The sequence below is a fragment of the Osmerus eperlanus genome, chromosome 4 (assembly GCF_963692335.1).
Source record: "Osmerus eperlanus chromosome 4, fOsmEpe2.1, whole genome shotgun sequence".
NCBI lineage: Eukaryota > Metazoa > Chordata > Actinopteri > Osmeriformes > Osmeridae > Osmerus > Osmerus eperlanus.
Genome location: NC_085021.1, coordinates 2193806 through 2208957, shown reverse-complemented (window position 1 = coordinate 2208957; position 15152 = coordinate 2193806). Strand labels below are relative to the sequence as shown.

Below are 15152 nucleotides of genomic sequence, written 5' to 3'. Positions count from 1 at the left end.
ACTTAAACACACTGGTTTAGCATTTTTTCCCACAAGGAAGTCTAACCTCAACAGTGGATCCTTGGTCCCTGGATCTCTTGCTGGAACATGGCATCTAAAAAACACATAGAAAAACCATCAAAAACTATGAAATGTAACATACCACACTACTGCTTAACAATTTCATAGTCTTACATTATCATAACTTCATACTCAACAGTTCTAGTATACAGACCTTTAAGAAAATATTGAAATGGTTAGGATTCTCAAAACACCAATCTCTGTACTTAAAAAAAATATTTAGACATCCATTATTTACCTTTATTCAATTTACACTGTCTACATTCAAATTTAAGTCTGTAAAATGTAAACAGAGAAACGGACTCGACTATAAATACAAATTAAGACCAATTGAGAACAATTTATCTTGCAAATGGTTTTTACTTTAAATTCATGTTTCACCAAAAGAATCATCACAGTTTAACACAAATAACCAAACCTTACTGTTAAAATACTGCCAAGCCACTGACTCACATTAGAAAATTAAAACAAATAAACATAGCCTAGAAGATGTACCTGTAGGTCAATTACATAATCAAGAGCATGGAGTAGGAATGGATGGATGACAAAATACCCCGCCGAGCCCAATCCATTAAATATTTCCTACCCATAAGTTAATTTCCTGAAATGCAATAATTCACCAACATTTTGACAATTTCATGCTCCAAACTTTGTGGGAACAGTTTGGAGATGGCCCCTTCCTGTTCTAACATGACTGTGCAACAGTGCACAAAGCAAGGCCCATAAACACATGGATGAGCGAGATTGGTGTGGACGAACTTGAGTGGCCTGCACACAGTCCTGACCTCAACCCAATACAACACCTTTGGGATGAATTAGAGCAGGGACTGCGAGCCAAACCTTCTTGTTCCACATCAATGTTGGACCTCACAAATGCACTTCTGGAAGAATGGTAAAACATTTCCATAAACCTCTTAAACCTTGTGGAAAGCCTTCCTAGACGAGTTGAAACTATTACAAAGGGTGGTCCGACATCATATCCTATGGTTTAAGAATGAGATGTCACTCACGTTCATGAGCGTGTAAAGGCAACCGAGCGAATACTTTGGCAATTTAGTGTATAAAATTGATACAAATATAAAATGTTATCAAGAGATAGGAAATCGTGCAGCATGGTACAAAATGCCGATTACAAACGTATTGTAGGTCTATAGGCTTTCAATGGAACTCCTAAACGATCAAACCATGAACCCAAACAAAGCTAGCAAGCAAAACAACCATGGTACCATTGCTACTTGCTTATGCTAGGTAGCTCTAACTGTGCAGCAAACTAGGCTACCTAGCTACAGTTTCAAAAAGAATAACTTACAATGTGAAGACCGTCAGAAAAACTTGGAACGAACAAACAAAATTACATCAACAATGACATGTAGCTAAAGATAGAATAACCCAACCGTAGGTAGGTACAGTACATAAATTTGAAACGCCGTCCACAAAAGCAAAAACTAGCCTTAAGGGTTATAGCTTGCTCGGCATTTATCTGACCTCCTTGTCTATTTGTTTGTGTATGGCCGCACTGCAACTACAATTCACTGAATCTGTCTTACTAATTAAACGTTGCCTTCGAATAAAAGCCGCACCACAAATGATCATTGTGTAATACACGCTGCAGTGTTTAATCGAAAGACACATTTGGAACTCACCGTACTAATTTAAATTACATCAACAATGACATGTAAAAATAGAACAACCCAACCGCATAGTCACGCACAGTATACAAATTTCAAACGCGTCTCACAGAAGCAAGTATAATGTTAAAGATTTTACGACTTGCTAGCCTGTAATACTGTCTGTACAAAGAGATATTCTTAGCTCAGCTAGCCTACAGTAGATAGATTAGCTGCTATCCTGTTTACGACAGTATAAAAGTCTTCAAGTTATCATACGAATACAAACGCTAAAATACATGTTTTGTACTGCCATTGTAGGATCTTATTACTCACTGTCAAATGTAACAATGAAAATCTCTGAGGGCTGCAGGAGTTCTCCAACGATAAAATAAAATGGTCGTCTTCTTGTGCGTGTACCAAGCTCGCGCGTGTGTCAAGGGGCTCTGGCCCCTTGTGTGTGAGAATGTGGAGCACGCGCGCACAGGAGCAAAGGGAGAGAGGATTTGGGGAAACAGCCCTAGAAATTAGCCAAGCATGCATGTTTCAAATATTCACTAAAAATCGAGTTTTCATGTTACAGTCAACTTTTTCTCAGATTTGTGTACTCAACATTCTCAAGAGTCTTCATATGAACTAGTGATTGAATCAGAGTATAGTTTTTTGGCCGGCGGATGTGTAAAGCATTATTTTAGCATTAGCAATAAATTCAATTTGCTTTATATCAATCATTTTTAGAGGTATGAAGTTGCCTTTGCACATGGTAACATGTTGTAGTGTCTTCCACGTGACATACCAAGTTTGGTGTTGATATCTCAAAGATTTGCTGAGATTTGACCAAACGTCCTGTTTGGTTGCTTTGTTGCAGATTTTGATTGGCTCTACCGGACAAACGGTTTTGAAAATCAGAAATCCCTACGATAACTTTTGTGAGGCTCAGTCTGGATATCATCTATGGCAATTTTGAAGAAAATTCGACCAAAAATGTAGGAGGAGTAGGGAAAAAACGCGTTTCCTTAATCTTTATTGTACAGACAAATTCAATATGGCGGCCGTTATAGCTTCTTGAGGCTTTTTTATTCCTCATGAGAAATAAGGCATATGTAATGAATTTCAGAATTTTGGGACTTATGGCCTGCAAATGGCATCAATTTGAAAATTGACATATTGGGGCGTGGCCTGTAGCGCCACCTATTGTCTCACATGGCCCATGTTTGGTATGGTAGTTACTAATGGTCTGCAGTTTCAACATGCCAAATTTCACAACTTTTTACGGTACTGGTCTAGGGGCTGCCATTGACTCCCATGGGTAAAACATAATAATACCACCAATAACAATAGGGTTCTCCTACCGGAGGAACCCTAAATATAGCTGCAAGCAGCGATGCGGGTTCCTCCGCAAAATGGCAAAATATTATAAACATGTACACTGCAGAAGATCGAGAGTTGGACAACAAGGGAGCAAAACTACTTCATGTTTGGCCAACAACAGACTGAATGGGGATTTGAACTCATGAGCATAAGGTTACAAGTCAGTCTCTCTATCCTCTCTGCTACACACCAGCTGTTGAGATTGTATGAATAGAAAGGGCAGAGTATTAGCTTTGGTCAGCTTTTGGACAAAGGTTAAGAAACGGTTGACATTTCAAGGTGAAATTGCATGAAATTGTGCATCGTATTTCAGAATGATGTCATCCTGTTTAACTAAACAGATAATCAAAATTATGACAGGCCAAAAGATAATGGCTGGATTCCAACCAACTACCTTATACTTTACAGGTCACCATGCCAGCCCATTGAGCTATTCTCAGTGTTGAATATTGTCATGTTCAGTTACTGTATAAAAAAGTAAGCTGTTTCTCCTGTGGTAAGCGTTGTTATATTCAGCCAACGTTGAAACAGCTTTAATTCAATCATATTTTGACATACCAAGGTGAAATTGTTTGTGGTACTTCAGAAAGATGTCATCCTGTTGAACTAAACAGATAATCAAAATTATGACAGGCCAAAAGACTATGGCTGGATTCCAACCTACAACCTTATACTTTACAGGTCACCATCCCAGCCCTATTCTCAGTGTTGAATATTGTCATGTTCAGTTACTGTATAAAAAAGTAAGCTGTTTCTCCTGTGGTAAGTGTTGTTAGATTCAGCCTAAGTTGAAACTGCTTGTACATTTCCTATAAAAACGGGATGACTGGGTTGCTGCTGTAAAGAATAACTTTCTCATCGTTTTTTTTTAACAGGTTGTTTGGAGTGCCATAACTTGTCATGGAAGGGAATTTTAAATCATGCCTAGCATCAGTGGGAATGTGTCCTGGCTTAGGTTACTGAAATTAATTTGTGCAACAGGCAAGGGATCCACCTGAACAATCAATTGACTTCATTAGAGAAAACCATTAGAGTTATCTCTACCATGCGTAGACTACAAGTAGCTAGCTACTGTGGTGAACCTGGCTTGTTTTGCAGTGGTTTACACAGTCTCGCTAAACAGATGATCAGAGTGTTGTGATGGGCTCAAATAAACACGCATTGCTATGTTTTTACAACCGGAGGATTGATCGGAAGACTAGAAACCGTTTTGCCAGAATTAAAAATTAAAAACTATGCTTCTGACTGGTTTTGAACCTACAACCATTTGCTTACCAGCCAATTGAGCCATTCCCAGACATGGATTACACAAAACTGGATAATAAAAAAAGCTGTTTCTCCAATGGCGAGCATTGTCAGATTTGGTCGAAGTTCAAACATCTGTAATTCAGTCATATTTCGACATATCAAAGTGAAACTTTGCATGGTACAGGGGCATCTCACCTTAAAGCCTATTAAGTTTGAACCATCCTTCAAAAATACATTTGATTTAGTGACACAAACATATTGAGGCAATGTGTACATTTACATAAATACACCCATTTCAGCCATTTTGTACTTGATTCAATTGCCTTAAGTAACGTTTTTAAATACGTCAATGATACATATCTGTACCAAATTTCAAGTCAATTTCACCTTTGGTTCAAGAGAAGAGGAATTTTGAAGGTTTTACCAAATTATCACAGTACAGGAAAATCCATCATGGCGGACCTTATGGGTCCTTGAGGCTTTTTTGTTCCTCATGAAAAATGAGGCATGCACACCAAGTTTCAGAAGAATTGGAGCAATGGGGTGGAAATGCCATCACTTTGAAAATCGGACTTTTGGGCGTGGCCTGTGGCGCCCCCTATGGTCCGATATGGCCCATATTTGGTGTGGGGGTACCCACTTGTATGTAGTATCAATGTGCCAAATTAGAAAATTTATTACCAGGGACTTTTTGAGATATTGGGGCGCAAGGAGAAGAAAAATAAAAATAAGAATAAGAATACCAACAATAACAATAGGTTCCCTCCTACCGGAGGAACCTAAATACCAACAATAACAATAGGTTCCCTCCTACCGGAGGAACCTAATAATACCACCAATAACAATAGGGTTCTCCTACCGGAGGAACCCTAATAATAATACCACCAATAACAATAGGGTTCTCCTACCGGAGGAACCCTAAATATAGCTGCAGGCAGCAATGGCGGGTTCCTCCTCAGCATTGCAAACCATTACAAAATTGACATGACACAGACATGTATTTCATACATGTACACAACATTTCAAGACAATTGGATCAATGGCTGATTTGAAGTCATTTTTTGAAATTCTTCACAAATTGTCACTGTAGAGAAATATCCATGCTGCCGACATTATGGGTTCTTGAGACTTATTTGTTCCCCATTGGCAATAAGGCATGCGTACCAACTTTTAGACATGTTGGACTGACAGGGTTAAAATGCCACCCTTTTGAAAGTGACAACTTTGAAGCGTGTTGTGTCAGGCCACCTGTGCTCTGGTCAGGCCCATCATGCAGAGATCCATTCTTTAAAAGCTTTGATTACAACAATAACTTTATGAAAGTGAGGATACACTTCACTAAAGGAAGTGTGTAGGTTATGTACTACTACTGCTTGCTCTGCCCACACACTTTCCCCATCCATGCGGTTTCCCTCTATCCCAGCGCAGGTCATGCCAAGGCATAAATGCGGCAGCCGTATGAGTATTAGAAGTAGCCCAAAAAACATACCATACACAGTCACACTGTTTTCAAAACTGAAACTGGTTACAAGACCATGGCTATTAGAACTCTACCTGAATTGAGCTCTCTCTAGAGTCTCAGTCAAACAACTGTCAAGAGTCATGTAGGGAACTGGACCAAGGTATAGCTAATGTCCAGCTGTTAGCAAGTGTACCTTGTGATGGTACAGCAGCTTAACAATACTTGGTCAGACTCTCTGATCCCATTAAACTACACAACATGCACAATCAGGGTGACCAACAGTATTATCTTAAGTAAAAAACAATAACATTACACACATTTAAGTGAACGAACACAACAACTGAAATCCCTTGCACAGCTGTTGTAACCAAACTATTTTCCACAGCTATTTGCGTTTTTGGTGTGCACTGCATGCTGGGTACCCAAGGGCGCTGACGCTACAATATTTATTATCTAGCTGTCTTCCGGCTGTGTAATATGACGAGATGCTAGCGATGCAAACATGAAAGCTTGTCTCGGGGGGTCATGCATGTGATCTCACTACAAGCTTTTGATTACACGTGAGGACTGTTAGCAAAGTATTTCTATTCGTGTTTTGTTAGTGATTGAATGGTAATGTCAGCTAGCTAAAAACAATGTTAGTTAGCTTGGCTAAAATGGTTTTCATAGCAACAGATATCAACAAATCAGATCAATCTAACTTTATTCAGAAGGGGGGGGGGTGGGAACATATAAACTAGAGGTGAAATGGTAGGCATTGTTCTGCCTTGAAGCTGCGTGCGCATCCTCATTGTTTGTAACCACCAACCCATCTATATGTAAAGATAACATCCAAGCTAGCAATTTCGCCAAATTTGACTGCAGATTTTTTACACCATATGTACTTCGTTATGGTTTTTGAGTCAAACAACTTGCTAAATGATTAAATGTCTGTTAAATGTCAAATCCAACTTTAAATGTATAAAAGAGAGAATTAAACCTAGAGGTTTAAAAGGCTACGTTTGTCTAAACTGACATGCACAAACTCAGAGCACTGAGTTTCAACATCCATGTACACATTTTGTCTCTATTTTTTACTCTACTCTTTAACGCATGACTATGTTTAACTTAATGTCAGCACCTCTCTGTCATCAATTGTCTCTGGAGTGGGGGATGGGGGCTTCTTATCCAACAAATTACATCCCTGAACTTTTAAAACATATCAATGGCCTACTACAATTGTAAACATCCTTTGGCCTTCCCATGCTGGGAAGAAAACTACAGTTTTTCTTTGATTAAACGTTGACCTTGAATAAACGCTGCACCAAAAATGAACATTGTGTAATAAACGCCTCCCCCAAAAAATCAGAAAACGGTTATTTAATTGGTTAAATTAAAACACAGTATTTATTACACAAGTAATTTACAAGTGTAGCATACTATTATCCCATGAAACACTGGCAGGCACAAGTGTCTTTCTTGCTACAGATTTATTTGAAGCTTTTTCTCCAAATCCACCGTTAAAACTAAACTCACGCTGTAATGAGAAAATAAAGACCACATTAGCTTAATATGAACATGCAATGACATGCGCAGCATGTAAATAACATTCACCAAAGTCAAATACAGACACAAAACAACATACTTTGTTGGCTGCATGCTGTAGCCTACACAAGGGAATAGAGGTTTCCTTAGATTGCTAACAACCTCTATAACAACCTTAAACTTATCACTTAGAGTGAATGTGCATAAAGCTCCAGGACCTGACAACATCCCTGGCTGTGTTCTCAAGGCCTGTGCTCCTGAACTGGCAGAGGTGTTCACTGACATCTTTAACCTCTCCCTGTCGCAGTGTGTCGTCCCCAATAGGTTCAAGGGGGCCACCATCATCCCAGTCTCTAAGAAACCATCAGTGAGCTGTCTCAATGATTACCGCCCTGTTGCCCTGTTGTGATGAAATGCTTTGAGACGTTAGTCAAAGACCACATTACATCCTGCCTGTCACCTGCATTAGACCCACTCCAGTTTGCATATAGGCCGAACAGGTCTACAGATGATGTTGTAGCTTTGGCCTTGAACACTGCTCTCTTTCACTTGGATCAGAACAACATATACGTGCGGATGCTCTTCATCGACTTCAGCTCCGTTTTCAACACCATAGTACCATCCAGGCTCATCATGAAACTACAGGACCGGAACATCAGTCCTTCCATGTGCAGCTGGACAGGACACAGGCAGTACGGCTAGGTAACATCACCCCACCAGTCTAACACTCAGCACTGGTGCCCCACAGAGTTGTGTGTTAAGCCCAATGTTGTACTCTCTGTTCACCTATGGTTGTGCAGCCACAAAAAGGTCCAACACTATCATTATGTTTGCTGATGACACCACCATTATCGGCTGCATCAAGAATGGTGATGAGTCTGCCTACAGAGCAGAGGTGGCAACAATGACATCCTGGTGTCAGCATAACAGCCTGTTGCTTAATGTAGCAAAAACCAAGGAGTTGATAGTGGACTACAGGCGGCTGCAGGGAGAACATGCACCCATTCACATCGCGGGCACAGCTGTGGAGAGTCAAAAGTTTCAGATTTTTTGGTATCAACATCAGTGAGGATCTGAGCTGGACCACCATATTGGTGTGGTTACAAGGACAGCGAAACAGAGGCTCTTTTTTCAGCGGCGACTGTGGAAATTTGGCATGGACTGCACTATACTGACCAATTTTTACCGGTGCACCATTGAGAGCATACTGACTGGTGGCATTACAGCATGGTTTGGCAACAGCACTGCCCAGGACAGGAAGACACTACAAAGAGTGGTCAAATCTGCACAGCGTATTACAAGGACTGCATTACCATCCATTCAGGACCTTTACAGCCAGCGGTGCAGGAGAAAGGCCAAGTGGATCATTTCTGACCCTAGTCATCCCTGCCACAGTCTTTTCTCCCTCCTGCCTTCTGGAAGGCGATACAAGAGTATAAGGTCCTGTACCAGCAGATACAGGGATAGTTTTCTCACACATGCCATCAGGATGCTGAACTGTCCTTGAAATATCTTGTTGCACTACAATTTTTCTTATTTTTTCTACCCTTTTTCTCCATTCTTTAGTATTTAATTTTTTTATTCTGCAAGTTGAACGGACATTGAGCACAAAGAATTTCATTACTTATAAATGCTGTTTATGAGTATATGATAATAAACTTGAACTTGAAACTTTTATCAGAGCTTTAAATTGTCTGTGCTTCGCATGCTGTTAGGTTGTCGACTCTCACTCATGAGCGTCCCAAAAGGCCTTCAAAATAAAGTCACGTAATAATTCTGAATACAATTATATAATTCTAAATTAAGACATTGCTTGAAAAAAAATTATACATTATTATAATGCAATTGCGACAATTGCATTCAGGCCTATAGATAGTTATACATATTGTATACAATATGGCGAGGTAGCTGACTTAACCATTCCTGAATGTGCTTTTCATCAACACCAAGTTTGCGTGCTATAGATCTGTTGCTGATGGTGAGTGCTTTCTGCACAGGTTTCTGTTTGAAAGCTAAAGTGTAAGAATGTTACGGCATGCTGCGTCAGATTTGTACACAAAGTAGAGACACGCGCGGAATACATTTTACACTGGGCTTTTGTTTGACTTCCTTGTCTATTCTGTGTTTGTCTATGGCTGCACTGCAGCTACAATTCACTGAATCTCTCTTACCAATTAAACGTTGCCCTTGAATGAACGCCACCCTCGAATAAACGCTGCACCACTAACTGCTCTATTAAAAGGGTTCACTATGAAGCAAACCATTCTAACAAAATAATAACATTTACAATGATTTCAACAAGAAGTCTCTCTGACTTGACAACTCTCTAAACAAGCAACTTTCCAAAGCAATCTCTGAAACAGCTGACCAGGGGCCTGTTGCACAAAAGTAGAATTAAGACATCCGGGATAAATTACTCAGCTGAGCTCAATGAAGCCAAAACATGTGCGTCCAGGCTTAATTGGTTGCACAAAGACCAAGCCAGGATGAGCAGACACGGATTCATTAAACCAATCCTGGATAGGTGCGCGCTCATGGCTCACTCAAATAGACCCCGCCACAGATCACAGATTAACTGATTTACCATGGCAACTAGAGCCGCGTACTTTTCCCCGTCGGAAGCACAAATCCTCATGGAGGCATACGAGGAGGTAAAAGATACAATTAAGAAGAAAGGCAACACCGCCACAGTGATAAAGCAAAGAGAAAAAGCGTGGCAAAGTATTGCAGACCGCCTGAATGCGTAAGTAGTGCACAATTACACACTCACCGCTCTGCTGAAACATCACAATTACAATTCAAATATTTAATTCACATCTCCAAAAATGCAGTTGTACTGTAATTATGAAACGGTTAAATTTTTAATTGAAATGCACTGCAGATATGAGTGAAATTGTGTAAAGTAACTCCATCACACTGTATAAAGCTATGATACATTTTTTGATATTTTTACTGAAAACAAGACAAAAATACCAAGTAATTTTTTGCAGTGTGACTCCATTAAATGTGTGTGTGTGTGTGTGTGTGTGTGGATTAAACATGAACGGGCCAAAACGGACATGGCAGCAGGTCAAAATCAAATACAAGAACATTCTGCAGAATGGTATGGTCCCTGACTAATATTTAACAAAGCACAAGCATATATTGTACCCAGAAGGTGCCTGCTCACACATTGTCTGTACTGTTTTAGCAGTGAAAAAGAATACCCACAGACAAGGCACGGGTGGTGGGTCACCAAAGGCTGACCTTACCCCAGCAGAGGACATGGCCTTGGAGCTAAATAAAGGCAGGCCCGTCTTAGAGGGGATCCCTGGGGGAAAAGAGACGAGCATAGGTTCCTCCCAAGATGCCACCCGCTTCATTCAAGGTATGTCCTTCCATCTCTACATGGGATACAACCACATTCATATTGAATCAATTTGGACTGTCTGACTTTGGTTTACCTATTGCCTTGCAGTGTCTGGCAGCACTGTGTTCCTGTTAGAGCCACCAGCACAAGCACCAGACGATGCTGATCCAGTGAGTACTCCATCAAAGGCATACTGTAGGCCTGGCATGTCTTGTCTACTAGCTTCAATATGAATCCGATTAAATGTGATAGGGTGAAGGCCCCAGTGCAGCAGCAACAGCACATGATGGAGACGATGATGAGGAGGAGACCATCTCTCTGGATTCCAGAAGGCATGAGGTATCATGTTAAGACTGTGAAAGTACTATTTACTCTACAATGGTGAGGAGTCCTCATCAAAATCAAAAAAAATCTAATTTCTTTTACAGGACCCAGATGCTATACAGTGGGAAAACCAGCCTGGCAACATAGTGCGTATTAATAAAAGGACACCACATCCTGCCAAATTCCAGCTGCGCTAATTGTATTGTGTTCACAGAGCTCACAAGCTATCAGAAAGTTGTATGGCAACCACCTCCGGCGCCAAATAGAACTGGCAGACATAGACATTCAGTACAAGAAGAAAAAGATGGAAAATCTTGCACTGGAGTCCGAAATAAAAAAGAGGACAATTAGGAAACTGGACCTTGAAATAAAAAAACTTGAGAGGGAGGTGAGATATGCCTTCAATGTACACTGTATGCTAACTGTAACACAAATGTATTAATCATTATTTTTCTTTCCTCCCCCAGCTCCAAGAAGATGACACAGCTGATGACCATCTATATGAAAGATACAGGTTTTCTGCAGATGGCATCAGGTATCTATGCAGACTACTGGGTCCCAGGATTAAGCACCGCACTGCACGGAGCCATGCACTGAGTGTGGAGCAAATGGTTTGTGTGGCCTTGCGCTTTTTTGCTAGTGGAGCCTTCCTGTACTCAGTGGGGGATGCAGAACAGCTGAACAAGGCCACAATTTGCCGCACAATAAGGAGTGTGTGTCTGGCTATCAAAGCATTAGCAGATGTCTTCATCTCCTTCCCTGGCCACAGAAGACTCTGTGACATCAAAGAGGAGTTCTATAGGATTGCAGGTAAGAGGATCTACAAATTACAGGACAACTGTTAACACATAGTAGGATACTCATTACTTTGTGTGACAGGTTTCCCCAATGTCATTGGTGCAGTGGACTGCACACACATAAGGATAAAAGCCCCCTCAGGTGCCCATGAGGCCGATTTTGTGAATAGGAAATCCTTTCACAGCATTAATGTTCAGGTGAACATAACTTTTTGATATTGTCCATTGACGAACACTCTGCATTGCCAGTGATGTGCATTGATTGGTGTAATATTCCTCATCTTATGATTTCAGATGGTCTGCAATGCTGACTGTGTGATCAGCAATGTTGTGGCAAAATGGCCTGGCTCAGTCCATGACTCCAGATTCTTTCGGGCCTCTGAAATCTATCAGTGCCTATCACAAGGTAAGCCACACAACCCCTATTTATAACCATCATGGCTGTGTCAAGAATATCACTGTGTTTATGAGGTAGTAATGATGAGATTTTGTGTTGACAGGTGAATTCTCTGGTGTGTTGCTGGGAGACAGGGGGTATGGCTGCCAGCCTTTTCTCCTGACACCTTTCACAGACCCCCAGGAAACACAGCAGGCCTACAACCATGCCCATGCCAGGACCAGGGCCAGAGTTGAAATGACCTTTGGCCTCCTGAAGGCACGCTTTCACTGCCTTCACAAATTAAGGGTCAGCCCTGTTAGGGCATGTGATATTACTGTGGCTTGTGCTGTCCTCCACAATGTGGCCTGCCTGAGGAAGGAGAGGGCCCCCAGAGTGCCACCAGCCATGGACTGGGACAATCCGGCAATCTTCCCTGATGATGACAGTGGTCGGCTGCTGAGGGACCAATATGTGTTGATTTATTTTAGTTAGTATGTGTGCTTTCAATTTTGGTTAAATATGTCCTGCGGTGGCAGAGGAATTTGGTTTTTTTTGGGTTCGTTTTTTTTTACGAATTTGGCCTCTTATGATGTTTGTGCGGTATACTGTGTGTAATACAAGGCTGCAGGGAGGCTACTGCATCCATTCATTTGTCTGTTCAGTTGATGTGTATGGATTTGTGCAGACATGCAGGGTGTGTTATATACAGACCTTTGAATGTGTATGTATCATTTTGTATAATATGCTTGGATTCTGTGCTTTCCATCTTGTAGAGTCACTGTGACTTCAGTTTCGAAAGGAGCTGATGGTTTACCTGCTTTGTTTTGTCCTTATTCAATAAAGGAACATAATGTTACACATTGTGTTTTTATATTCATATGGAATGTGTATTTGTTTATATGACAGAGTACTAGGGCCACACTGAAGAAAAAGGATAAAGTCATAAATTTATGAGGCTGGTTCTTTCTGCAGAAAAGCTACATATTGTTTTTACAGTTTTGATACTTATGACAATGTGATACTTAATATTCTGGCACATCAGCATGTCTTTGTTTATGAAACCATACTGAAGTACAATTTCACGAAATGCCCCACATCTGTCATTTTAACAACTGTCCTCCTTTAAAACAACTGGTTACAATATTATGACTTGTGTTTTTTTTCCCCTCTGTGGCCCTAATATTCTATCATTTTATATATAGCCTTATAGTCTATGGGAAACTGTAAATTATCTAATGATAGCAACATCATCTAAAAATCATTTTTTATCCAAAATCATTGAAATTAATGATCACAAACGTTTAAATAATGACAGTGGGTCTAGTTATATGTGATAACAATGTATAGTGAGCAGTGAAATAACTATTGGTTTCCATTTGTGGTGACTGCTGACTGACATTAGGGATGAGATTAAATAGATCCTGGAATTTAGCCTGGTCTGGAGCAGGCTAGCTCCACAGAATAAATCTCCATGGTAATTTATACCATAACATATCCTCCTGCCCCCTATCCATCTTTAGTGCAACCGGATTACGGATCAATTGAGCCAGGATCACCAAGATATCCTGGCTTAATCCCTTATCCTAGTTTTGTGCAACAGGCCCCAGTGTGGTAATTTTATGTTGACAACTAAACCGCTGATTGGAAGTGCGCGGCTGATTGCCAATCACGAGATAGGGAGACTGATAGCCAACCGCCAACAAACGCTGACTAGACCATACCTGCATGCAGCGAATAGAAAGAAAGAGGGGAGAAAAGAAAAAACACACAACCACAACTATACAGACTGAATTAGGACATTTTAAACATGGGTCCGTAACAAAGACGTTGTTAAAAATGCTCATTCACATTCATTTTTCTCAATTAATCTTATCACTTAAACACACTGGTTTAGCATTTTTTCCCACAAGGAAGTCTAACCTCAACAGTGGATCCTTGGTCCCTGGATCTCTTGCTGGAACATGGCATCTAAAAAACACATAGAAAAACAATCAAAAACTATGAAATGTAACATACCACACTACTGCTTAACAATTTCATAGTCTTACATTATCATAACTTCATACTCAACAGTTCTAGTATACAGACCTTTAAGAAAATATTGAAATGGTTAGGATTCTCAAAACACCAATCTCTGTACTTAAAAAAAATATTTAGACATCCATTATTTACCTTTATTCAATTTACACTGTCTACATTCAAATTTAAGTCTGTAAAATGTAAACAGAGAAACGGACTCGACTATAAATACAAATTAAGACCAATTGAGAACAATTTATCTTGCAAATGGTTTTTACTTTAAATTCATGTTTCACCAAAAGAATCATCACAGTTTAACACAAATAACCAAACCTTACTGTTAAAATACTGCCAAGCCACTGACTCACATTAGAAAATTAAAACAAATAAACATAGCCTAGAAGATGTACCTGTAGGTCAATTACATAATCAAGAGCATGGAGTAGGAATGGATGGATGACAAAATACCCCGCCGAGCCCAATCCATTAAATATTTCCTACCCATAAGTTAATTTCCTGAAATGCAATAATTCACCAACATTTTGACAATTTCATGCTCCAAACAGTTTGGAGATGGCCCCTTCCTGTTCTAACATGACTGTGCAACAGTGCACAAAGCAAGGCCCATAAACACATGGATGAGCGAGATTGGTGTGGACGAACTTGAGTGGCCTGCACACAGTCCTGACCTCAACCCAATACAACACCTTTGGGATGAATTAGAGCAGGGACTGCGAGCCAAACCTTCTTGTTCCACATCAATGTTGGACCTCACAAATGCACTTCTGGAAGAATGGTAAAACATTTCCATAAACCTCTTAAACCTTGTGGAAAGCCTTCCTAGACGAGTTGAAACTATTATAGCTACAAAGGGTGGTCCGACATCATATCCTATGGTTTAAGAATGAGATGTCACTCACGTTCATGAGCGTGTAAAGGCAACCGAGCGAATACTTTGGCAATTTAGTGTATAAAATTGATACAAATATAAAATGTTATCAAGAGATGGGAA

General features: G+C 40.2%; 1 protein-coding gene across 2 annotated transcripts; it reads left to right on the top strand.

The window, feature by feature from the left end:
• The first annotated feature begins 9812 nt into the window (after positions 1-9812).
• Positions 9813-12977, top strand: LOC134018328 (putative nuclease HARBI1). 2 transcript variants are annotated; one of them, XM_062458213.1, is made up of 10 exons: positions 9813-10375; positions 10463-10639; positions 10730-10791; positions 10874-10960; positions 11050-11091; positions 11160-11333; positions 11413-11755; positions 11825-11940; positions 12037-12148; positions 12243-12977. In XM_062458213.1, exons 1-10 carry the CDS (start codon positions 10201-10203, stop codon positions 12611-12613), a joined length of 1659 nt encoding a protein of 552 aa, XP_062314197.1. In that variant the 5' UTR covers positions 9813-10200; the 3' UTR covers positions 12614-12977. The 2 variants fall into 2 exon arrangements, with proteins under 2 accessions (XP_062314197.1, XP_062314198.1); XM_062458214.1 differs by having other exon boundaries at positions 9813-10639.
• The last annotated feature ends 2175 nt before the right edge of the window (positions 12978-15152 follow it).

Excerpts from the sequence above, each read along its gene's own strand:
- LOC134018328 (XM_062458213.1), top strand. The coding sequence starts at position 10,201 with ATGATACATTTTTTGATATTTTTACTGAAAACAAGACAAAAATACCAA. Across the intron at positions 10,640-10,729 it reads TGCCACCCGCTTCATTCAAG|TGTCTGGCAGCACTGTGTTC; the intron begins GTATGTCCTTCC and ends ATTGCCTTGCAG. Across the intron at positions 11,092-11,159 it reads AAAACCAGCCTGGCAACATA|AGCTCACAAGCTATCAGAAA; the intron begins GTGCGTATTAAT and ends TTGTGTTCACAG.